General features: G+C 35.7%; 1 protein-coding gene across 2 annotated transcripts in view; it reads right to left on the reverse strand.

The window, feature by feature from the left end:
* Positions 1-560: 560 nt before the first annotated feature.
* STX17 (syntaxin 17) overlaps positions 561-26,143 on the reverse strand; it is a 54,117-nt gene continuing 28,534 nt past the window's right edge. For both annotated transcript variants that reach the window (XM_063081783.1, XM_063081782.1), the window contains exons 4-8: positions 17,602-17,824; positions 10,436-10,551; positions 10,297-10,347; positions 2,462-2,548; positions 561-1,707 (exon numbers count right to left, since the gene is read on the reverse strand). In XM_063081783.1, coding sequence (XP_062937853.1) covers positions 1,468-1,707; positions 2,462-2,548; positions 10,297-10,347; positions 10,436-10,551; positions 17,602-17,824 — 717 coding nt within the window. In that variant the 3' untranslated portion in view covers positions 561-1,467. The remainder of the gene's footprint in view (positions 1,708-2,461; positions 2,549-10,296; positions 10,348-10,435; positions 10,552-17,601; positions 17,825-26,143) is intronic.

Genomic DNA, 26,143 nt, shown 5'->3' on the forward strand with positions numbered 1-26,143 from the left:
GCTGCCTGTTACCTTAAATTCTTTTTCTCTAAATTTAAAACCTGTTTGCTGTTTGAGACACACATGGGGTTGGGATGGACCATGCTTGCTGTCAATGTCAAGTGTTGGGATTATTAGCACCACGAATTCTTCACTGAGGCTGAGTCTTGGCACTGGGCTTTGTCTCACATTCTAGACAATGTGAGAAAAGGTAAGCATGAATGCCATTCCTGGGAAGAAAGAGCATCTGTGAAAAGTAAAAGGAAGCATAAAAAGTTAAAAAAAAAAAAAAAAAAAAAAAAAAACTTTAAAAAAAGCTCAGGAAAAAGGATGGTAGTAACAGAAGTGAGGTAGAAAGCCAGTTCTTAGCTCTCCCAAGGACTGGCTGAAAAGAAAACTTTTCAGCTCTCCTAAAGACCAGCTGAAAAGTCTCTCACCTTTGGGAGAGCTAAGGGTCAGAGATGACCTGTGTGGCAGATATATCAGCCCCTCAAAACTGGAAAATACCCAGGAACTGGTCTCATGTTTTTCCCCTTGCTCACTTTAGCCCAAACACTAACAATATTGGAAATATTTGGAAATTTCTTTTTCTTTCTTTCTTTTTAACCTGGTTACAGGAAGGATGAACACAGATGGGAGACAATACAAAAAAAACAGATTATGAGAAAAGTCCTCATTATATGCAGGTAGAATTCATCCCATAAACCAAAGTACTTTACAAAATTATAAGTAAGGGAACGCAAAGGGTACTAGATCTTTGAGGTACTAGGACACAGGCTGACAGAGTGAGCTTGGTGACTGTCTTAATAAGTGTCCTACCATGTGAGAGTTGGTGTTCTTTATTTAAAAAGAGGCAGAGGAAGAGTTCAAAAAGAAGCCAGTGTCACAAATGAAGATATTTGAAAGAGAAGTTGAGCCTCTCTTTCCATTTTCTTACACTGTTTCTTTAACCAGAAAATATAGTTGGACCAAACTGTAATAGTGTTCACCAAGTGGACTCCATTATGTAGTAACCTGTGCGCCTCACTAGGTCCTGATTTCCCTATCTGATAAGAAAGGCTCCTGAACTTCCCATTCTTTTCCTTGCTAATGGGCCTAAATAGTCTTTAAATACACCTAGCCTTAAGGCCTCCAATTCAGGGTTAGGGAAGAAACTTTTCTTCTATAACCCAACATTTCTGCATATCTCAGGTCCTTATGAGAGTTACAGGTTCAGTTTTCAATTTCCAGGCAGAAAATTTGCTCTTTGGCAGTCTTTAAACTTTACCTGACAGACATTATACGCCCTCAGGCCATGGTCCTCAATCTCTAAAATCTCCATTAACACCCCAGCAAACAACAAAATAAATCCATTTATCAATCCCACTTGAGCATCTACAGCCACTATCTCAATATTTTTGTGTTCCAAAAGCTGACTGAGTGTCCAACAGCAGCAAAGGTCCTCATAAGGATAGACATGTTGGCACCAATAATACCAAAGTTTGGTTCTTAATTGCATTTTTTGTCAGTTTGGCTGGGAAGATCTGGACAGCTGGAAGTGAGCTTCTCCATCATTTTCTGTTTCTTTCTTTGGATCAATTTTCCACCTGTGAAGCCTAACACCCCACCACCAAGTGCAGCTGCAATTCCTGCCACTTTGAAGCCTGCAAGGAGGCCAATCGGACCCCCCACCATTCCTCCGATGAGTGCACCTGCCACAGGCAGAGCTGCCAGCTTGTATTTTGCAGCCTGTAAAAAAAAATAAAATTCAATTTAGAAATTGTGTTGAGAATATCTGCCTGCGGTGATGTGCATTTTCCTTTCATTACTCCTGGCAATGCCTCTTTACCTCTCGGTACATAATTAACCTTAGCGATTGTACTGGGGGAAAAAAGTATTCCACAGGTACTGCAATTGCTCCAGATCTCAGAACTCAGAGAAATGAGCTACAACGAGTAGCTACAATGGAGTGAAGTGGAGTAAGTCCACTACAACAAATTGATTTTACTTGCAAAACAATCAATCCACCAACAATCTAGCTGGTTTATTTAAACAAATTCAGCAGCCACAGATTCCTCTCAAAGCTTTTATGTTGCACAGGGATTATTCCATGCTTTGTACCTCAGGTTAAAAGCAACATCCTATAGAAAACAGATGACCCCACTCCACAAGTGCTGTCATGTCCTTACACTTTTGCCCCCACTGAATTCTTGCCCCCTCTCTCATTCCTCTCCCCGAACCTCTGCAAATATTACCTTGTACCATCAAATGCCCACTAGGACTATAATTTACCTCTCTTTGAAAAAATTTCTCTCCAGATAGGAAGAATCTTAGAGTAGAATATTACATCCATTGATTTCTTGCACTACCTATGTGTCACTTCTTCCTTATTTCCTTAATTGCTGGTTCCCTCAACATTGAAGAGAACAGATCAATTGGGTTAATACTAGAGATTCCTGGGAGCCGGAGTACCATTGATTTGTCAGCAGGAGCAGAATCTTACCTTGCCCAAGTTTTTGGTTCCCTCTTCAACATTCACAGCAGCACTGTTGACATGGTCTGCAATGCTGTCAATCTTCTCCTGCTGAGACTAGATGCAAAGGAATTATGAGTGAGCGTTCCTGCTGGGGAGCAGCAAGGAGCCAACACACACTATTTTAATTCCTGTAATCAGGGACCTGGGTACCGCAGCCTTGCTGTCTTAATAGTGGTTCATTAATAGCATCTGATAAACCATGTCAAAGGACAAATTCACTTTCATGAAAAAGAGAGGGGGACTTAATTATTAGGTAATAAAAGGGTGGCACCTTTACAGCAAAAAGCATTTCACACTAAAATTCATTCAAACATACAAACATTATTCTCCAAATGAATCTACTTTCCAGGAGAAAAAAAAAATCCAAATCAGCATTTATACATCACATTGGGTTGACAGAAAAAAAACAAAACCAAAATCAAACAACAAAAAACTTCCTAACGTATCTTCTTTGAAGATTCCAATTAAAACAGGCAAATTTACCTTAGGAGTAAAATGCCCTTGATCCAATAAACAGAAATTGTTATTTTTTAGGAATTACATTACCATGTGTTTTGATCTACCAAGAAATCTTTCCACTTCTGATATGCGGTAAGGAGCAATGAATAAATTTAATGTTCTGTGTTTTACACCTGTATACTTTAATACATTTTAAAATCATGACAAGTTAAAATGTTTCAGATCAAATATATTAATAGACCATGATATACAAAATGGCAACACCTGTGTTGACACAACAGCAATTGTGACTCATGAGCTCTCTGGGTAGAAGGAATGCTGAAGTCATTGAGTACAATTCTCTCTGATGCATGAAGCCCCACTCCAACAATTCTGACAAGTGGTTACTGAATTGCTCAAACACCTCTGCTAACAAGAACTCATTACTTGACACAGGAACACATTCCCATTTAAAATCAACTTTATTTAGATAGAATTTATATACAATAATATGCACTCATTTAAATGGTACAGTATGATGAGTTTTGACAAATGTGTGGACCCATGTAACCACAATCGTAATCAGTATGTAGACTATTTTGATTTTATTTTTTTTAATTTGTAGAAAAAAAGAGAATCTCCCTTTGATATCAGAATAAATGCCACCTTCTACAATGAATGTGAAATAATTCATCTTTAATCCCGAAGTATTTGATTGCCCTTATATAACTGACCTGTATTCACACCAAGGCAGACACTCTTCTAATTCCAATCATCATTTCATTTGAGAACATGTAGCCCAAACAACTAATTTTTTCCTATTAGTATTAATGACATTCTTCACTTCTCATCCACCACATATGTACCTTTTCATTGTTATGCCTTTGGTGACCGTTCATTCCAATATTCACCACCACTATCGTGACATCGCTAACACAATCACTTTTCCTTTGAACGTCTCTTTCAGAGACAAGTACAACAATGGTTGTCAAACTTGAGCATGCACCAGAATCACCTGGTGAGCTTCTTAAAACACAGATTGCTGCCCCTCACCCGCCAACTTTCTGATTCAGTAGGCCTGGGGTGAGATCTGAGAATCTTCATTTCTAATAAATTCCTAGGTGGTGGCTGATGCTGCCAGTCCATAATTCTCACACTTTAAGAAATACTATTATACATAAGATTAAGAGTACAACCTTTGGTCAGCTATTTGGTGTCCAAACCCCAGCACTGCCACTCTGTACCTTTGGACAAATTATTCAAGCTCTGTAGATGTCAGTATTCTCATCTATCAAATGAGGATAATGATACTTATACCTCTTAGAATTGAAGTAATGATAAAATGTGATGTCTGCAAAGTATGAGGGGAGAAATAGAAAAACTCATTCTGATCTTCCCAAGAAAGTGTTAACTCTCATCTTTCTATCAAAAAATATACTAAACTTTTTCTTATTATGCTTGCAAATTCTAGGGCACTAAAACATTAGATCTTTCCTAGCGTTCATTCATTCAATTTTTATTTTCCTCAGACAGTAAACTTTAAGTCAGCTTTCTTTTTCTGACCCTTAGAACCAAAAGTGCCAGCACTAGTAATATCCAACTTGTCTGGATTTCTGACACTCTATTATTGTTTCTATTTGGGACACCCCCAACACTTGCCACTCTTACCAGTAACAGTCTATGCTAGCAGATAAATCATAGGCAAAAAACTCTAGCATTGACCTTCACATCTTGGTAAACTGAAGGGTAGAGGAAAAATAGCCAATGTGTCTCCCTTCCCTCAGCCCCAAAATAATTCCAGCAAGAGAGATGAGCCTGCCAGTAATATTACTCTTTTCATACCCCAAGTGTAAGCTCAAGACCTCAGGGGAAAATTTTTTAATGCTCCTTCCTAAAAAGTTTAGAAAGGAGCATTAATTAATTATTTTTTAAATTCAGGTTAAATTTTAAAATAATTTTAATATTTTTTTTCCCAAAAATCCTTTGGAATAATTGGAGAAAGGACCACAACAAAAGAATAGTATGGGGATCACTGATATTTTGAACTATTATGCTCCCCATTATTGCAATCACCAGCACTGATGAGGCCCATCTCACCCTGGGGAGTAGTCCATATCTATAGATACTTATCCACTGATATCATGAAGCTTGCTTAAATACGGGGCTGGAGCATGGGGATAACACAGAGGGCAGAGAGCTTCTATCCTGAGATCAACAGTCATCCCTCAATTATGTAGATATGTCTTCTTCTTCCCCTTATTTTGCTTAGTTTGAATCCTCAAACTTTGCCCATATCTTCAAATTCTGCTTCTTGAGTAAGTAGGACTCAATGACACCCACAATGTTATAGTTAGGCAGAAAACTGGTGTCATGGAGTGGTCAATCACTATCATTAGAATGCCAAACTAGACTCCATTTCGAGCTGAATCTGGTCACCATTTGTCCACCATGTCCTTGACTCTTTATGTTGTGCCAAATCACACATACACAGCCCTACACCAGTCTATGAAAACAAGCTCCTAACAACTATGGTGGCACAAGGGCCTCCTCACCTCTATCTCCCAACCTCCCCGCTTTTGCTCCTGATTTGTTTATGTTTGTTTTCATCTGCCTAATCCTTCCACATTTGACAATCTTCAAACTCCTTGCCTGACATTTTATACTTTGGCACCTCATATATGTTCTCACCACCTCTTTAACAATGAGCTAAACCATTCATGAAGAACACTGCACTGTTTCTCAAACTATAGTAACGTACAGACCCCTTTTTAAAGAAAAAAAATTCTCAAAAGACTCTAAGAATATGTATATGGATTTCATTTTAAAGAACATTATATTAGGTCCCCCTATTGACCTGAAAATAACTGAATCTTGATGAGCAGTTACAGGAACACCTAAGATTCTGAAGAAAATGTGATTTACTAAGTTAACACTTATCAAGCAGAATGAAATTTGAGCAGCTGAATTCAAAATTAATAAAGAGTTGTTTTTTCCTTGGATGTTTGTTGTGGACACTTGTAGGCCCAGCGTAGTCTATATCAAGTGATAGTAACACATTAAACAAATTCATCCCCAAATCTGTTTACATCAAAAATAATGTTCTTCCTTGGAGAGTTTTGACAGTAGTTGTGCAGTTTGATTAATGTGCTTGGAAGGACATGAGTTTCTTAAAGAAGATAATGCCAAAACTCCAGGTATTTTCCTTTATTCCCCTCTAAATTTCATCCAGCCTCCAAGACCAACCTCTGGTCTCAGATACTGACTGGTCCAGTTAACATTGAGCTATTCTGATTCTATACTCCTATGGTATGTAATATGTACTCATTAATAATATGCAATCATATGCGAGTACTTCAAAAAGTTCTTGGAGAAATAGAATTAAAAGGTAATATGAATCTTCCCGTGAACTTTTTGAAGTATGCTCATATACACAGAAAAGCCCAGAAACAAACACACAAACACTATAATGTATAGGCAGAGTGTAAGATTATGTTTGCCTATAGTAGGCAGTAAGCAGAGTAGATAAGTAGGATGTTGACATCAGGGGATTCAGCAGTAGGAAAGGAACTGAAGGAACTCCAGTACTAAAACACCTAAAAGTAATGGTAGCAGCAAAAGCAGAATTTTAGGCAAAGAGCCAAAGAGGGAATCAAATAAGGAAAGGACAAAAGGAGGAATGTAGTTGGAGTCAGCAAAAGGGAAGAGGATGGGAAGTAATAGATATTATCTCATTTAGACCTTCTGTCAATTTTATAAAGGTCATTGTTGTTAAATAACATCCTGAAGGTCACATAGGTAATAAGTGGAGGAATCTGCTCTAATCCATTGTAATCAAGTTTTTATGCATCCAGAGTGAAACAGAATTATAGGAAATAATCCAATAGGAAATAAGGAAATAAGGCTGGCCATAGGAAATAAGGCAAAAGGTAGAAGTCCAACAGGATCAGCAACAAGTGTGACATACTCTTGAACTACTGGCCCAGGTTCTTTACATTCCCCTTGACTAGAAATAGGGTTAGTTGCAAAGAGGGCACTTGAGCAATAAAGATTGAAGAAAAATGGAGTGGGGTGCCTAGTAGATATTAATTTATTAACTTTTACTGAATCATACCCTTGATCTCTCAACGGTTTGGAAGTTCTTTTTATTGCGGTAAAATACATATAACATAAATTTACTATTTTAACCATTTTTAAGAATACAATTAAGTGACATTAAGTACATTCACAATGTTGTACAACCATAACCACTGTCTTATAGGTTCTTTTTTATACTATTTTCTATTCTTCTATTCTTCATTGAGCTAAGCACAGTGCTATACACCTAGAAAATGCTCTTTAAATGCTGGCCAGTTAACTCAGTTGGTTAGAGTGTGGTGCTGAGAACACCAAGGTCCAAGGTTCGATCCTTGTACCAGCCAGCCACCAAAAAAGAAAAAGAAAAAGAAAACGTTCCCTAAATATATGGTTAATTTGCCTACATAGTAGTATCATGTCCATGTGATGATAATGAGAGGATGTGGTCACTCTCGTTATGTTCCCAGGTCATTCTGTGCCTAAATGGAGCTTCTGTGAGTCCTTGGCCATGTGGTCATGAGAACTCAGTCACCCTGGAAATAATAATCAGGGGTTCTCCTTTGAGTTTTTGCCTAATAGCATTCTGTCTCATGTCCTTACACAGATTATTATAAATAGGACATTTGTATAGAGTTGTAGTGATAGCCAGTCTTCCTGCACGAATCTTCCTTAGATTAGGGGTTAAGAGCAGCTTACATAACCTAATCGAATTTATAACTGTTAAATGGTCACAAACACTTAATTTTCCTTTCATGTGACTATCCCACTGGAAGAGAAATGTATTTGTCTTGAGTTGAGAAGAACTTTTTACATGTTTAGTTTGTTTTTAGAATCAACTTTTATTGATGTATAATTTACATACATTAAAACAAAGTGTATTAGTCCATTTCTGTTGCTTATAATAAAATATCTGGAATTGGGTAATTTGTAAGAAAATGAAATTTATTGCTTACAGTTTATGAGGCTGGGAAGTCCAAAGTCCAGGGAACACATCTGGTGAAGTGACCCTACAGCAATGCAGGGTGGCACAAGGCAAGAACGGTGAAGCAGAGAGAAACTAACCTCCTCATTCACTCTCTTTTTAAAGCCACCAGAACCACTCCCCTTATTCCAAGAATGGATCAAACCATTCACAGGGTGCAGTCCTCACAATCCAATCACCTCTTCAAGGCCCCACCTTTCAACTACCACAATAGGATTTCCCATCCTCTTAACATTGTCACAGTGGAGACCAAGCCTCCAACACATTAAACTTTTGGGCAACACAATTCAATCCATAATAAACACATTTTAAGTGTACAGATCTATGACTTTTGGCAAATGTATATATTTGTGTAACCACACATGTATAGATTTTACAGAGATTATTAGTTACAATAATTAAATAAATCTTGATTCTAAAAACAACAGATATTTCGGGATTCTTGTGTCTTTCCCTTCCATATGCAAATACATTAATAGATTATACAGATTCCTAATCCAAAGACTTCAAACATTTTGCTGTTTCTGACTTAGAGGCATCAGAAACAACTCAAACAATTTACTGCATTCAGTTTTACGCACTACATTTCAAGAAAATATCCACGAAGTAGAAAATAAGCAGAGTAAGAGACTAGTACTGAAATGCCTAGAAATCATATTGCAGAAGGAACACAAAAGAATCAAGGTTCTTAAGAAAAGAAAATATGATGGGGTGGGGTAGGGTGTGGAAGGATGATATTGGTCTCAAAACCTTGAAAAACTTTTATATGGAAAAAAGACAAAACTTGTTCAGTATGTGGCTCTAGAGGGCAAAATTACCAAAGAAAAGTTATTATTAGGGCAGAGTTTACATAAGGAAGGACTTCTAAGAGTTAGAACTTCCAAATGGAATGGTGGAAATATCAAGTATCCTTGCACTATAATTGTTCAAAAACAGGCTAAAAGATCATTTATTTGAGAAGTCAGAGCAAGAGTAGAGGGATTAGATTAGTTGGGCTCTGAAATCCTTTCCCATTCTAATTCTGAGACTGTGTGATCTAGGAACTTAAAGTCAGATTTCAGGGAAGTCATAATTCAAAGATGTACTACCCCAAAATCATGGTTTGGTTAAGAACAAAGAACTAAACCTAGAAAGAAGCATAGGCAGAAACAGGCTTGCACCTGTACAGACATACGTATGAGTACATATACACACATAGACTCATACACCCTACCATCCCATAATTCCTGGGAAGGAAAAATAAGGACAGTTTAGAAAAATAATGATAGAAAATCCATTCTATCTTTGCCACCAAAATTACTTTGTGCTCCCTAATCTATGTTAACAGTATCACTGGTACCCACGTATGCAGAATAAAGCCTTAATGTTTCTTATCTTTGACTCCATCTTCCTCCAACTGCTGCTCTGTCTACCCCAGAATTGCCTCCCGGCTGTCCTTTACCTTTACACTGCTACTGCCACTGCTCCAGGTTAAACTCTTGCAGTGGGTTCCTAACTAGTTATCCTGCTCATGATCTCCTCCTCTCTTCGGCCGTTATCCACACAGACATCTTTCTGAAGTACAGACTGGATTACATGACTCTAACCTGCTCAAAAATCTATATTGGCTTCTTAATCCTTACAAACTGAAGTTCAAATTCTTCAGTATGGCCTTCAATGCCATCATAATCTGGCCCTCACCCTCCTTGCTTATCCATGTGACCTTATTTTTGGTTATACTGCAGTACTTGTCATTCTTGAACAGGCCATACAGTTCTCTACTCCATGTCTTTGTTCAGCTGTTCCAAAATGCACCCTGTCAATACCATCTGTGGACATTTACTCATTTTTCAAGGCTCATGCAAATGCTACCTACCTATGTGAAGTGATCCTTAATGTAATGCTTCCACCTCACACCTCTGCCTCTCTCCTTTGGAATGAAATGCTTCTCTTTGGAGCTGCTAATACCTTCATACATTGTTTTTGCATTTAGCCATCATGCGTGAAAGTTCAGTTTTGGGGTCCAAGCCTATCTCCACCCACAGTAGAATCCATGAAGGCAGAGAGTAGGCTTCATTTATTTCTATATCTGATCTTGTCAGATCTCCAACGCCAAGCATCTAACACAGTGCCTTTTATATAACGAGTGCTTAATAAATATTTATTGAATTGATCTGGAATTTGAGGACAGTTGGACTTCTATCCATGGCTCAACACTAGTCTTAAAAATTATAATATCTACCAAAATTCTAATCAAAAGCCTAGTAATTGATAAAAAAACTCCCATTCTAATAATCTAATTCTGAGCCAAAGCCAGTTACATACTTACATTCACCAGGACAGAGAAATCAGTGACCAGTTGGCTAAGTTCAATTAAGTCCTTAAAAAGAGAGAAAGAGAAAGTTACTTTTATTGCCTCACAGCTACCAAAAAAAAAAAAATATATATATATATATATTTTAACATACCGCTTCTAAGTTTTCCCATGATTCTGCAGCATTTTGATCTCGAGGAATATCAGGCAATGCATAGATCTGTGTCAGACCCTGAGAACTAGCTTCAGCTTCAGTAGTGTGAAATGTTCCTGAATGAACATAGTCCCATGTTTAGTTTATCTGCTTTGTTAGAAAGAAGACAGCATGAATCAACTCCATAAAACAACTGCCATGTAAAGTGTTTACTCATTAAATTTAAGCTAAAAGTAAATTGATTATTCTATAAAAATAGTTATTTAATCCATGGACAAATTGTTCCCCAGGTCAGTTAACACATATTTTTTCTTTATCTACCAAGTCATCTAAAAAGTGGCTACAAGTACTATCTATCCAATCTGAATAAGTAAGGCTAGATGTGGAAGAAGCAGCAAAGGAAAACTATTTTATCTGGCCAATGTTCCATGAGGAGACACCCCATAAAAATAGGTTTTAACACTTTTCACTGTTAAATCATTAACCTTTTACTTGGCTATTTTAGTAATAAATGTCAGATGCACAAGGTGTTAGAAGTAGGGAAGTGACGTGTTTTTATCAATGAAAACCAGTCGTTCTTGTGGTTCTTCTTCCATTGCTTCTTCCACTTTTGTGAATTTTAAAAATCTTCAACCCACTAGGCCTTTTCTCATTAAACACTACTATGATGATGAGTTAATTTATATTTGAAAATCCACCTTCAAGTCTTTCTAATCTCCTCATATGGATTTTACCAATCATTCATTCATTCAACTGACATTTATTAAATGCCTACTATATGCCAATCAGCATGCTAAGGTGCTGGGAACACAATGGTAAACCATAAAAACAGTTCCAAGGAGGCAACACAGTGTGGTTTGGAGCATGAAAGACCTGGGTTAGAATCTAAGTTTGGCTATTTATTAGCTCTTAGTCAGAAAGACCTGGGTTAGAATCTAAGTTTGGCTATTTATTAGCTCTTTGAGTTGCGAAGTTATTTCATCTCTTTGGCTTACTTTTCTGACTTGTAAAATAAGGTGATATTTACTTGGCATAGCACCTGGCTTTATATATAAAGTACAAGTGCTGAATAAATAGTTACTACTTCTGCTACTGTTGCTATTATTAACAAAGTTTACCATAAAATGTATGATACTGACATGTTAATAGTGAAGTTCTGTCAGTATCGCCTGATAAGAACTATGATTCGGCTAAGTATGGAATGCTATGTGAGCACAAAAGAAAGATGTTTAACCTAGACTTGTGGAGGGGAGGGTGGTCAGAGAAGGTTCTGAAACTGAAGCCTGAGGATGAACAGAAATTATACAGATAAACTTGCGCAGGAGTGGAGGGAGAAGCAGAGTATTTAAGTCAGAGAGAATAATATGTGCATAGGCTTGAGAACTGAAAGATGTTTAGTACACCTGATGCATAGACTGTGATAAGGAGAAAAGCAAAGGTTAAGGCTGGAAATCTAAGCTGAGATTATTATGCTGAGATTATTACTACATTAAAGAGTTTTTGTCTTTTTCATAAGATCGATATGGAGCTATTAAAAGGAGTTGGGAGACTATTGGAAAGGTGGAAGCTGTCATAATCGGATTTTAGATTCACAAAGGAAACCATAGCTATAGTATGAAGAACACACTAAGCATGGAGTTGAAGGTGAGAAAATTAGTGAAAAACCAGGTGGGAGGCTTTCCAATATGTCCAGTGAGAAGATGATGATCTGCTCTAGGAAACTGGCCGTGTAAATGGAAAGAAGAAATCTGAAGGTCTACTTTTTCTCCTTCACCTCAAGCTCAAAACGACTACCACTTTAACATTCTATGAGCACCCACTGTGTACTGTGTTAGGCACCAGGGATAAAAAAAATGAATAATGCAGAGTACCTGCTCTCAAGGAACTTATATTCTAGAAGAGTCAGACATACAAAGTGACAATCATAAAACATTAGAAGAGTACATTAATTTCTATCTATCTAGATAAATAGATATAAATACAGATAGTATTCTGTAGGAGTTCCAAGCTGGGGATGGCGTTTGATCCAGCTTTATGTATGCAGTTTATAGGAAGACTTCCTAGAAAAGTTAATGTTTCTAGGCAAAGAAGAAAGGAATGTACATTTTAGGTAGAAAAACAAGCATAAACAAAGGCCCTCAAGGAGGAAACAATATAGCTGACATAAAATCAGCAATTTGGGTATTACCAGACCATGAAGTAAAAGACACAGAGTTACAAGTATACGGCATTATGGATGGTTAATAGAGGGAACTTACAGACCAGTTAAAGACTTTGAACTTTATGTGGTAGACAATGGAGAGCTGCTAAAGGGTTATAAGCAGGAAAATGACATGGTAACATATGATGCCAATTAAGAATATGAACTTAATATTTATAACTCTAAATTCATATTCTTTCTCAATTCCTTTTTTCAACCAAGCCTATAATTGAACAGTGTTTTATAAAACTTTATTTTTACCCTCAATGTTTATGAATGCTTTACTTCTCAAGGAAAACCTTTGAATTGTTTAGGAAGGACATAGTCAGGTTGACTGAAAACTAATTTGTAGGTTTACCAGAATTGACAGAGTTCTTCTAATTTTGAATCTTAACTTAAAGGAAGAGCAAAAACATCAGGTATAGAGTAAGTTTTACATTACAACATTATGACAAATATCCAATATTTTAAAAGCTTTCTATGAGTTTTTTCAAATGCTTAAACTAGTTGTTTACTCTATACCCTAGATTATCACCAGAAAGACACTTTCATTTTCACTTCAACCAAGATAAATGAATTCCTCTATGACCTTTCTTCCACTTAATATTCCTATGTACTTCAACTTCTTTAATATTATGATGAATAATGATAACATCACTATCACTGACAGACCAAATGTAAAACAGAACTTTATAACCATACCCACTCTAAAGATTTTTAAAGCCGTAACCTATGTACAATTAAAGAGGATTCAAATGAACTATACCAGGGAATACAACAAAATGAGGAGAGATGATCATATATAATTCTTCATATAAAAAATAAGGGATGGGAAACATCTGACATTTTAAACAAACATAAAAGATTCCTCTCAGTAAAAAATAAAGAAGGTTTAAGTCATTTATGTCTCACTTAAAACCAAACTGCGTATGCATCTTAGTTCAAATAGAATCTTAGAACAAAGAAGTCTATTCTCTTCCATGGAAAACCCTGCTGTAAACTTACAACTCTGAACATCACTAATCAATTCAAGGCATGACGATCAATTAAGAAAGCAAATCCTTTAATTTCTACAACTTCCATGCTTCATTTATTCCAGCTTGTATTAAAAATCAGTACCTCAGTGATCATCCTTTGACTTTGAACTTTTACTAACTGCTATGGACATGATGAGGCAAAACACTGAGAAAGATTATAGCTTCAGGAAAAAAGGCTGAAGAACTTTAGCTGTCCACAGAAGTAAAAAGTTGCAATTGTTTCATATGACATAATAAACTCAGTTCCACTCACATGCAAATAACTGTAAGTGTAAAGGGCAAGTAGAATGTATATCACTCAACACTGTTTTTCAAATTCCAGAATGGGTTTTAAAGCCTTATTATTGGCTATATCATGATTCTACCAAGAATTACAAACTTATATATAAGAAATTTCCACTAAACTTCACTACATTAAAAAATTTTTCATTATAAATCTAAATAAATTCAAAAGCATTCCTGAATTTTTTAAAAATTCTGATAGCTTAAAAAATAGTGAAATTAATTTATTGATCATTTACATAAATCTATCTATCAAAATAAAATGACTTCTGAGTCAGGGCTTAACTTAGCTGCAAAGGAAGACTTTTAAGAGAATTAAAACCAATAGAAAATGTATCTTCTGAATAATGTAATACAAAGCCATCTACACGTTTCACAAAATTGTTCGCTACATGTATATAAGTGCAATAAAAATCTAATATTTCCTCAAATTCAATATGCTAGTCTGAAGTTCCCAGCAGTTTTAAGATTCGATTCTTTTCTTTTGTGAATATTTGTTTAAAATGTAATAAGATTCTGTTCCTATTGCACTGCTGAAGTGTATGTCCTGGGAATAAGAAAGACAAAGATGGAGAGAAACACTGATTCATTTTGTAGGACTTGAATCACCTTTCTAAATACAAATCAGATTTGTAGGCTCATCACTTCTCTTGGTGGGAAGCAATATGCTAAAAATGAAACCAGACACACAAGTGAGACAGAAGGGAATTTCTCAGATCAAGCAAGATTGGCAGAGAAGATGTGCTTTAGGAGCTCTCCGAATCTGGACAAAAGAAACAGCAAAATCATCACAGCTTCCACCTAACTTAATAAGCTTCTTTCATTCTCCAGAGAACAAAAGATGTCCAATTCTACTTGTTATTTCTATCCGTAAATGAAAAACATTTTTGTATTTTTTTATTTCACTCATAAAAATGTGGCAACATTACTCTTGAATCTCTGCTGATGTTTCCAGCTAATTTATTTAGAATCAGATTGAATTTGTAAAGGAAAAAGTATTTTAAGGCACTTAACTTCTACACAAATAAAACACACTTTTTGTATAGGCTCTCTCTACGATAATAAGTATCTAAAGCAAGAATAAGGAAAAACCGGAGAACACAGGATAAAAAGGTGTAGAATGACAGAAAAGAGTCTACAGCTAGAAGAAGACCACATATGGAGCAAACCCAATTCCTACCCCACTATTAAAGTCTTAGGTAAATTAGTTACTTGCTTTCATTTCATTATTCTTCTCCTCCCCCAACCTCTTTATTATTTGTTAATAATATTTCTACATTTAAGTCAATCTAGTAGAAACTCTCACACTTGGTGAGAGAGTAATTTTAACTACTCTATGTTGGCAATGGATTCATAGAGCACAATCTGATGAGCAGATTATTCAGAATTTGAAATTCTACGCATTATTTTAGGTATAATTTAGGTATATGATTTTATATAAATAGAATGACTGTCTTAAATCATCACTAGTTTCAGACATTTAATTTTGCAGTTTTCTCCCAGTGGCAAGTAATTAGGCCTTTAGCCTATCTGGTGTTCCATGAATAGAGAAGGTTGAGAATCAACAGAATTGGAAAATGAATTTCATCTTCTATTTCTTCTCCCTCATCCTCTGGCTCATTCTAGTCTTTTTCATTTCCTCTATATACATGCTTCCTCAAATTCTGCCAACCTTTTTTTTTTTTTTAACACCAGTCAGCTTCTTATGGAGAAAGTTAATTGCCAGCAAATGGAGTAACCTGCTTCTAATAATCACCCAATTCCTCTGATGATAAATAAAACCAAGTTTGTTGAGCCCAAATAGTTCTACTAGCAAAAACACAAAGAATGTGATAATAAAATGCAAATTAAAGCAAGTATTAGAATATTATCATATTGTTAGAAAACTCTCAGACAGAACTCAAAATTTTTGTTTGATAGGGAAATGCTGGTGATGGGCAATTCAAAGCAAATAGCCAAAGAGATTGATGCCAGCTACTCTTTCCAGAAAATCCAGCTTATTTTCACTATTACTACAGCTATCACAACTGTCAGAATGTCTGCGTACATAAGACAGCACCTTAATCACATGGAACTATAAAGCCCAATTTCTCTACACATGCACACAAAGCATCCGATTGCACTAAATGATAAGAACAGCCTTCACCAATGTGGTGGTGATAACTACAAATGAATAGAATACCGGGAATAGCAATTATAAACTATCAAAAAGCATTCTTCCCAAATACTCTTCAACCAAGGGTTGAGTGGTAACATTTTTTTCTCTCCAAAATATTTTAGGCACAGGTTATCCAAGAGTGAAATGACTGCAGCACATCTGAAATTATAAAATTGTCTTTAAAAAGATATTTTTAAATTTATATTTATAAAATATTTATGGATGGTCCTCTATATGCCAAGTATTGTGCTAGGTAATAAGAATACAACAAAAGCAAGATTACCCTGAATGGATCCAGAGCAAGAAACTCTGAATGATGGCTTAAATGTTTTTTCCAATATTTTTTTGATTTCCCTGTAAATTACTGAATCATCAGCACTGAAAATATAAAATTAAAATAATCTGGCTTTGGAGCTAGGGAGTGGTGCAATAAAAAGAAAAAAACTGGGCAGGTATAGCATCCCTAAGATTCTATTCTAATTTATAATTCACGTATACTCCACCTTTCCCATAAGGATTAAAGACAGTTTAGAAAGGTACATAAAATGGGGCCAAGCCCGTGGCGCACTCGGGAGAGTGTGGCGCTGGGAGCGCGGCGACGCTCCCGCCTCGGCTTCGGATCCTATATAGGAATGGCCGGTGCAAAAGGTACATAAAATGTAACAATATAGGAAAAGTTGAAAATAAAAGAGAAACGCTAAAATAAAAACGGAAAACAAGGGCAGCAATTATAAAATAAAGCCAGAATAGTTTAAAATTTTGATTTTGGGTGGTTAAAAAATTTGGCTTTAAGCTTTCTAGTAGACAATTCAAGTAGGGAAACTTTATCAGTTATTCCATTCAATACCCTTAAGATAAAAAAAAGACCAACTACTTTGAAGTACTACTATGTATTAAGCCAAGAATTTTTTCAGGGTTAAAGACATTATTATAATGTGATCAACGATTATCACTATCTCTTTAGAACAAATATAATGTCAAGTTTCATAGTGCTGCTTTTTACAGTTATCACTTCACAAAAGTTGATGGCATGATCCCCACTGCAGATTTTTTTTTATGTTGTCAGTTAAATTCAAAGAACTGAGCTGGGACACAGATCTCACATGCACTGTGAAAACTGGAATGCCTAAGAAAAAAAAACCAAACATGCCTGAATAGGTCAGCCCTGCACCTGGAAAGGAGTGAGTACTCTGCAGACAAGGATGATATTATCATTAGGAAATATTTTAAGATTTATTTTCAATATATAGACAAACAGGTACTCGAAGCCCTGAAGTTCCAATCCATATAACATAGCCTCAAAAATTTTATCCTGCAAAATTTCCAGGGTACACATTTCCAGGCACACTTAGCGTCCAAGGATTAAGTTTATTGGAATACCAGATAATCCCAGGAAACCTATAGATAATCTGCAATATCTACACAAGGAGGTGAGCTATAATTAACTGCATTACTGTGCTGAAGAATAAGATTTAGTACAATACATTACCACCAACAGTCATGGATCTGGTCAAAGGCTGTAATAAAGTTTCTTCATCATTAAATTGTTTCTTAAGTACTTCTACAGATTCCAAATGGAGTCGGAGAAATTCTGCTGTTGCTGCTGATGCTTCTTCTTTAACAGGATCTATCATTCTCTTCAGAAGTACCAGGTCATCCCTTCGGACTTTCAAACAAAGCTTTTCCATTTCTCGGATATTGGAGCGGAGTTGCTATAAAAGAAAAGAAATCATTAATGCCACTGTGTCTTAGTATAAAATATCTTTCTTTCCAAAAGTAATTTCTGGCTGGACAAATCAAGCATCTTTACAACCCACATCTTCATACTTTGAATTTCTTTAGCATTTTTTCCTTTATTAAATATGATTATTATAAATTCAACAAATGTTCTTCATAATAAATCAAACACTGCAGAAACATACCAAAAAAATATAATTTTCCCACTTTACCAATCCCACCCCCTCTCTTAACTCAGGCCTTCCACACATTTCTCACGACTCATGCATACATTTAAAATATATAGGCTTTCTCTCTTTTTACAAAAAATGGATTACATTATGCACAATAATCCATAATTTGTTGCCCCACACTCCGATTCAACAATATCATCACGGACATTCCTCCTGGTCAATGGCTATATCATATCCCATAGTAATGCTTAGTATAATTTATGCAATGGCTCCTCCAGTGATCAACAGTCATTCATGTTGTTTCCAGTTTTTAGTTATCACAAACTATAAAACCAATAGCTTTGCATATAAATCCTAATATAATATAATAGTATATATTAGCTTCATAGTATACATGAATACACTATTTTTTGTAGGAATGATTCCCAGAAGTAGGAATATTCAAAGGATAATGTACATTTTTATTTCAATAGCTATTATCAGTTTGTTCCCCAAAGGCTATAACAATTCAGACTACCACCAAAGTATGAGTGTCCATTTCCCCACATACTGCCAGTACTACATGTTATCGCACTACTGTTTTACTCTTTACTTCCCTATGAATGAAGTTGTTGGATTTTTATCAAATGACGTTTCCCTCTTTTTAAAAAAAAAAAATTATTGACCTAATCATAATTTTTCCTCTAATGTGTTGATATAATGAATTATGTGCAGATTTCATGTTGTAGAGTTTATATTCCTGGGATATACCCTTCCTGGGCAATACGTATAATCTTATAATACACTGCTAGATTAGATTTGCTAGTATTTTACTTGGAATTTTAGTGTGTATATGTATCTGTATGTCTATCTGTGTGTGATGGAGTTTGGATGTGTTGTCCCCTCCAAAACTCATGTGGAAATCTGGTCTCCAATGAGGCAGTGTTGGAAACTGATTCAGTCATGGGGGCAGATCCCTCATGAATGGATTAATGGTCTCCCTGGGGGAGGGGGAATTAATGAATGAGTTCTCGCTCTGTTAGTTCCTGTGAGAGCTCGTTGCTTAAAAAGACCCTGGCACCTTCTCTCTCTCTCTTTCTTCCTCTCGCCATGTGATCTGCTTGTACCCGCCGGCTGCCTTCCACTTTCCACCATGAGTAGAAGCAGTCTGAGGCCCATGCCAGATGCAGCTGTCCCAGAATCGTAAACCAAATAAAGAGGTTTATCTTTTCCTTATAAATTATCCAGTCTCAGGTATTTCTGTTATAGCAACACAAAATGGACTAAAACAGTGTGCATGCACACTACACGTCTATCCCATTATTACTAGGTTTAAATTTACTTTAACAGGTTGTGCTAGCTTCATAAAATAAACTGGGGAGCTTTCCATCTTTTTCAATGGTCTATACTTTGAAAAACAAAGAAAGCAACTATTCCTTAAAGATTAACCAGAACTAATTTGCAAGAATCACCTGTTTTAGTCCGTTTTGTGTTGCTATAACAGAATACCCAAAACTGGGTAATTTATAAGGAAAAGAGGTTTATTTGGCTTACGATTCTGGTACAGCTGCATCTGGCATGGGCCTCAGACTGCTTCTACTCATGGCGGAAAGTAGCAGGCAGCCGGCAGGTACAAGCAGATCACATGGCGAGAGGAAGCAAGAGAGAGAGAGGGGAGGTGCCAGGGTCCTTTAAACAATCAGCTCTCATGGGAACTAACAGAGCGAGAACTCATTCATTAATCCCTCTTTCTCCAGGGAGAGCATTAATCCATTCATGAGGGATCTGCCCCCATGACTCAATCAGTTTCCAACACTGCCACATTGGAGATCAAATTTCCACATGAGTTTTGGAGGGGACAACACATACAAACTCCATCTTCATCTAAGTATGATGATTTTAAAAAATTATAGATCTCTATTCATATATTTAAATTATTTTCCCCTAATGTGCTTTCACAAATATTAGTGAAAATCCTATATAGTAGACAAAACTAAAAATATTAATTTAAAAAATTAATTTCTCAAGTGCCTACCCTGAGGTGTTACATGATTACATTCCACATTACTACATATAGAGAAAGCAAAACAACAACAAAAAAAACTTGTTCAGGATTTTCTTAGTTATCAAGTGGCAAAACTGGGGTTAAAACCCAGGTATTCCTACAAGCTCAGCAATCTCTCCACTAAAGTATGATCGTAATGCCTATTTACGGTACCTTAATACAATCTAAAGTTTTCATTTTACTCCAGTAAAATTAAAGTCAAAAATAGACTTAATATTGCAAAGACATCACTAAAGTGTATATAAAAATGCACAGGGCAGAGACTAGTCAAACCACTTTTTGAAGAAGATAGGAGAACTTCCTCTATGAGATATCAAGATTGATTACAAAGTCACAGTAACTAAGACAGTGTGATACTGGTGCAAGAAGAGACAAAATATACAACAAAACAGATAGCCCAGAAACAACCCAAACATATACGCACTTGATTTATGACAAGGTGGCACTTCACAGCAATGCTGGGAAAGAATGTCATTTCCAAAACATTACGCTGATTGGGTATACATATAGGGAAAAAAAAAAAAACCAAAACTGGATACACAACCTCACACCATACATAATAATCAATCAGATGAACTGTAGACTTAAATGTGAAAGTCAAAACAATAACACTTTTAAATAGGAGAATATTTTCATAACTTTGGGTAGGAAAGATTTCTTAAACATGGCAAAAAAAATCACCAACCATAAAAGATTGATAATTTTGTCTATATTAAATTAAATGAACTTCTAGTCATCTAGAGCCACCACTGAGACAGTGAAAAGGTAAACCACTGAGTGGCAGACGATAATTACAACACAAACAAAGGTACTTCAAAAAGTTCATGGAAAAAGAGAACTGAAATGATACAAATCTTTCCATGAATTTTTTTAAGTGCCCTCGTATAAGCGTTAATGACACAGGCAGAATATATAATGAACTCTTACAGATCAATATTAAAAAGACATGTAGGCAATAATGATAAAACAAACAAAAAAAATAAAATTAAAATTAAAAAAAGAAATGTAGGCAAGAAGTCCAATGGGCACTTCCCATAAACAAGTTACTCAATCTCATTAATAATCAGGTAAATATAAATTAAAACTATAATTAATTACACACGAGAACAGCTACAATGATAGTCTGACAATACTAAATATTGGTATTGGTAAGGTTGTGGTGCCCACAGGAACTTGCATTTACTGCTGGAAGGAGTGTAAAATTAGTAAAACTATTTTGGAAATATGAGGGCACTTCAAAAAGTTCATGGAAAAACAGAATTAAAAGATAATACAAATCCTCCATGAACTTTTTTAGAGTCCTCATAGTTTGGCATTACTTACTAAAGGTGAAAATAAGTATGCCCAATGAACAAGCAATTCTTTGTCCTAGAAATATACTCAACAGAAATGTATGCAAATGTGTACCAGTAAAAATATACAAGAATGTTAATAGCATTTGTAATAGAAACTGAAAACAACTCAAATGTCCATCAATAGTAGATGGTTATACTGTGATATACCTATTCAATGACGAATATACAGCAAAAATAGACGCACCATTGTTACATGCAACAACATAGCTAAATCTCAAGCCAATCACAAAAGATATACTGTTTAACTCCATTTATATCATGCTCAAAAACAGACCAAATTAAATTATAATCTTAAGGACTTAAGGACACAATCTGATGGTGAGACTATACAGAAAAGGTAAGAAGTATTTACCATATATCAATCACTTAACTTTCATTAGGTGGAAGAAATAATGAAAGGAATTACTCCTTTGGAATTCAATTCCATTTATGCTTATATATGAGTATAAAATAGTAAAGTGGATATAACACCCACGAGAAAGCAACCATGCCATCTTGGAGTTTATAATAGTTAGAAAAAGGAATATTGGGATTAGTGATTCTTCAGGGAAGTGAATTTCATCAAGTAAAAGAATAAAGCTTTATGATACCATCGCAGAAATCCCATTGTGATAAGATTTTTTTTTTTTTTAAAAGAGACAGTTACAGTTTCTAAAAAGTGAAATTCTGACACTATAAAAACAAGTTAACCTGATAAGTAAAGAAACTGGCATCAAAAGATTCCAGTATGGTTGTATAAGGTGTCCTTTGATAACTTCAGAATTTTAAGAGACTTGTTTAAAAAAACAGAAAGGAATAAAGGCACATGACCAAGGATGAATACAAGAGTGGTGTGAAATGAGGAGAATCATGTAGGTAAAGTAAGAGCCCAGAATGAGCGGAGGCTGGTGAAAAATGTTAAGAACAATAAAAAGGATTTATAAAACACAAGTAGAGCAAGTACATGAAAGAAGGTTCAGGCCTACTGCTTGGGGCAGATGGTATAATTTTAACAGATGATGCAGAGAAAGCAGAACTATTTAACTCATATTTCGCTTTTCATTCTCTATTAAGGAGAAATATTCAAAGTTGAAAGGGGCATAAGAAACATGCTCAAATTTGAAACATGTCTTATTGCAGTGATCTAGACAGGCTCTACAAAGGGTGGGAGATTTGAGCTGTCTCTGAAAAATAATATGGGGAAAAAGAACATACTAAATAGAATTGGGAAAAGAGAGGTAGGATAAAGGCCTTCTTGATCCTATATTTCATCAATTTTAGGACACAATATCGTTTCCACATTTTAACATCTCTGAAATTGGAATGTATCTTAAAATAGATAGTAGAGAAGCATTGTACCATAGCTAACTGGTGGCACTTTTTCTTTCTTAGAGGTATACATAATAATGGTGTGTCTTACAATTGATGGTGTTGTAGATTTAATTTCCTCCCTGAAGTTCTGTAGAACCTATGCCAATCAGAGTAGAGGTCAAGGATCCTACATCTTGATTAATCAGCTCATAAAATTTTTAAGGCAAAATTTAAGTTATAAATTCCTCTGAAGCTCACAGTAACCTAAAACGATTTACATTCTAACAGCATTCATTTTGGAATCTACTCTTCTATTCTCTCTTCCGTTTTCTACCTGGTTTTGCTTCTCCCTAGTCTTTTCTTCTTACTTCTGTCTGTTATCCTTGCTTCTCTATTCTCCCCCTCATTCCCTCTCTTTTCTATTGCTTCTCTCTTTTAAATACCCCCTTTAATTTTTTTTTAAATTTAAAAAGCAGATAACTCAAGTGTTCTATATTTGTCTTAGTAAATCATGGAAGTCATATTTCACTTCTACAAATCCCAATGGCTGATTTTCTTCTGTGCATTTGTGCTACCTATGAAACTGGGATAGACTCTGCAGAACAGTATCTTTCCAAATGTAATCCGAAATCTACTGATTAGAATCTCTAAGGTGAGCCCTAGGAATCTGTTCTCAATAAGTTCCATATCAATCACTGCTATGGAGAAAAAGCCAGGATGATGAGGTTTCTATGAAAATGTTCTTCAGTGACTTATTATAGCAGTTATAATTTCCAACTCTTTCACTTAGTTTAAAAATTTGATCTCAAAATCTTTCTTAATGCTAATGTTTTCTTATCCGAGAAAAACACTGTTCTCTATTCTTTTTTTTATTAGCATATTCATTATTACAAATCATGATTTTTCTTTATGCCCTTTACTTGACCTAGCACTTCCCAAACCCCCTCCCTCCCTCCCCCCATCTCTATTATCCTTAGGCTTGTTCTCTCCTTCTGAAAGCTCAACATATTATGGTCCCTTCCTCCCTCCCTTCTGCTGTCCCTCCCTCCCTATCTCTCTTCCTCCCTTCTTAGCAACCAGTTATAAGTGAGAACATGCGGTATTTCTCTTTCCTTGTCTGGTTTATTTCACTTAACATAATTTTCTCCAGACTCATCCATGTTGCTGCGAATGGCAGAATTTTGTTCTTTTTTATGGCTGAGCAGTATTCCATCCATTGTGTATATAAACCACAGTTTCTTATCCAGTCATCTGTTGATGGACACTTAGGTTGGTTCCATATTTTGGCTATTGTAAATAGAGCTGTCATGAACATGGGCATGCAGGTATCCCTTCAACATGATGATTTCCATTCCCTTGGATATATACCCAGTAGTGGGATAGCTGGATCATATGGTAGTTCTACCAGTAGTTGTTTGAGGAAACTCCATACTGTTTTCCATAATGGCTGTGCTAATTACAGTCCCACCAACAGTGTAGAAGAGTTCCTCTTTCCCTGCATCCTCACCAGCATTTGTTATTCTCAGTCTTTTTAATAATGGCCAGTCTAATTGGGGTGAAATGATATCTCAGTGTGGCATTTCTCTGATGACTAGTGACGATGAGCATTTTTCCGTGTATCTGTTGGCCATTTGCATGTATTCCTTTGAAAAATGTCTATTTGCTCCCTTTGCCCATTTATTAATTGGATTATTTGTTTTTTTACTGTATAGTTGTTTGAGTTTTTTATATTCTGGATATTAATCCCTTGTTGGATGTATAGTTTGCAAATATTTTCTCCCATTCCGTAGGTTGTCTTTCCATGCTGTTGATTGTTTCCTTTGCTGTGCAGAAGCTTTTTAATCTGATATAATCCCATTTGTTTATGTTTTCTTTTGTTGCTTGTGCTTTTAGGGTCTTTGCCCAGTCCTACTTCCTGGAGTGTTTCCCCTATGTTTTCCTTTAGTAATTTTATGGTTTTAGGACTTATATTTAAGTCATTAATCCATTTTGAGTTGATTTGGGTATATGGTGAGAGGTACAGGTCCAGTTTCATTCTTCTGCATATGGATGTCCAATTTTCCCAGTACCATTTATTGAAGAGGCAGTCTTTTTCCCAATGTATGTTCTAGTTGCCTTTGTCAAAGATCTGTTGGCTGTAAGCATGTGGGTTGATTCCCAGGTTTTCTATTCTATTCCACTGATCCAAGTGTCTGTTTTTATGCCAGTACCATGCTGTTTTGGTTACAATAGCTTTGTAAAATAGTTTGAAGTCAGGTAGTTTTATGCTCCAGCTTTATTTTTTTTTTTTCCCTCAGGATTACTTTGGCTATTCAGGGTCTTTTGTTGCTCCATATGAATGTTAGGATTGCTTTTCTATTTCTGTGAAGAACATCATCGGTATTTTGATGGGGATTGCACTGAATCTGTAGATTGCTTTGGGTAGAATGGGCATTTTCATGATGTTAATTTTTCCCATCCAACAGCATGTTATATCTTTCCATCTTTTTGTGTCCTCTTTACTTACTTTCAGTAGTGTTTTGTAGTTCTCATTGTTAAATTGAGTCCTAGGTATTTTATTTTTTTAGTGACTATTGTAAATGGGCTTGCTTTCTTGATTTCATTTTCTGCTAGTTCATTACTAGAGTAGTAAAGTGCTACTGATTTTTGTGTGTTGATTTTTTATCCTGCAACACTACTGAAATTGTTAATCAGCTCTAAGACTTTTTTGGTAGATTCTATAGGTTTTTCTATATATAAGATCATGTCATCTGCAAACAAGGAAAGTTGGACTTTGTCCTTTCCAATCTGGACGCCCTTTATTTCTTGGTATTGCCTGACTGCTCTGGCTAGTACTTCCAATACTATGTTAAATAGGAGTGATGAGAGTGAGCATCCTTGTCTTGTTCCTGTCCACTGTCTTGTTCCATTCAGGATGATATCGGCTATTGGTTTGTCATTTGTCATAATTGGTTTTTATTGTGTTGAGATAATTTCCTTCTATACCTAATTTGCTGAGAATCTTTATCATGAAGGGATGTTGCATTCTGTCAAATGATTTTTCTGCATCTATTGAGATAATCATATGGCTTTTGTCCCTGGTTTTGTTGATGTGGTATATCACATTTATTGACTTGCATATGTTGAACCAATCTTGCATCCCTGGGATGAATCCCACTTGATCATGGTGTATAATTTTTTTGCTGATTGCTGTATTCTGGTTGCTAATATATTGTTGAGGATTTTTGTATCTATGTTCATCAAGGATTTTAGCCTGTAATTTTCTTTTGTTGTTATTGTTGGATCTTTATCTGGCTTTGGTATCAGGGTGATGCTGGCCCCATAGAATGAGTTCGGGGGAATGGCTTGTGTTTTAATTTTTTGGAAAAGTATGAAGAGAAGTGGTATTAATTCTTCTTCAAAAGTTTGATAGAATTCAGCTGTAAAGCGATC

This window comes from Cynocephalus volans, chromosome 17, assembly GCF_027409185.1.
Source record: "Cynocephalus volans isolate mCynVol1 chromosome 17, mCynVol1.pri, whole genome shotgun sequence".
In the NCBI taxonomy this organism is placed as follows: domain Eukaryota; kingdom Metazoa; phylum Chordata; class Mammalia; order Dermoptera; family Cynocephalidae; genus Cynocephalus; species Cynocephalus volans.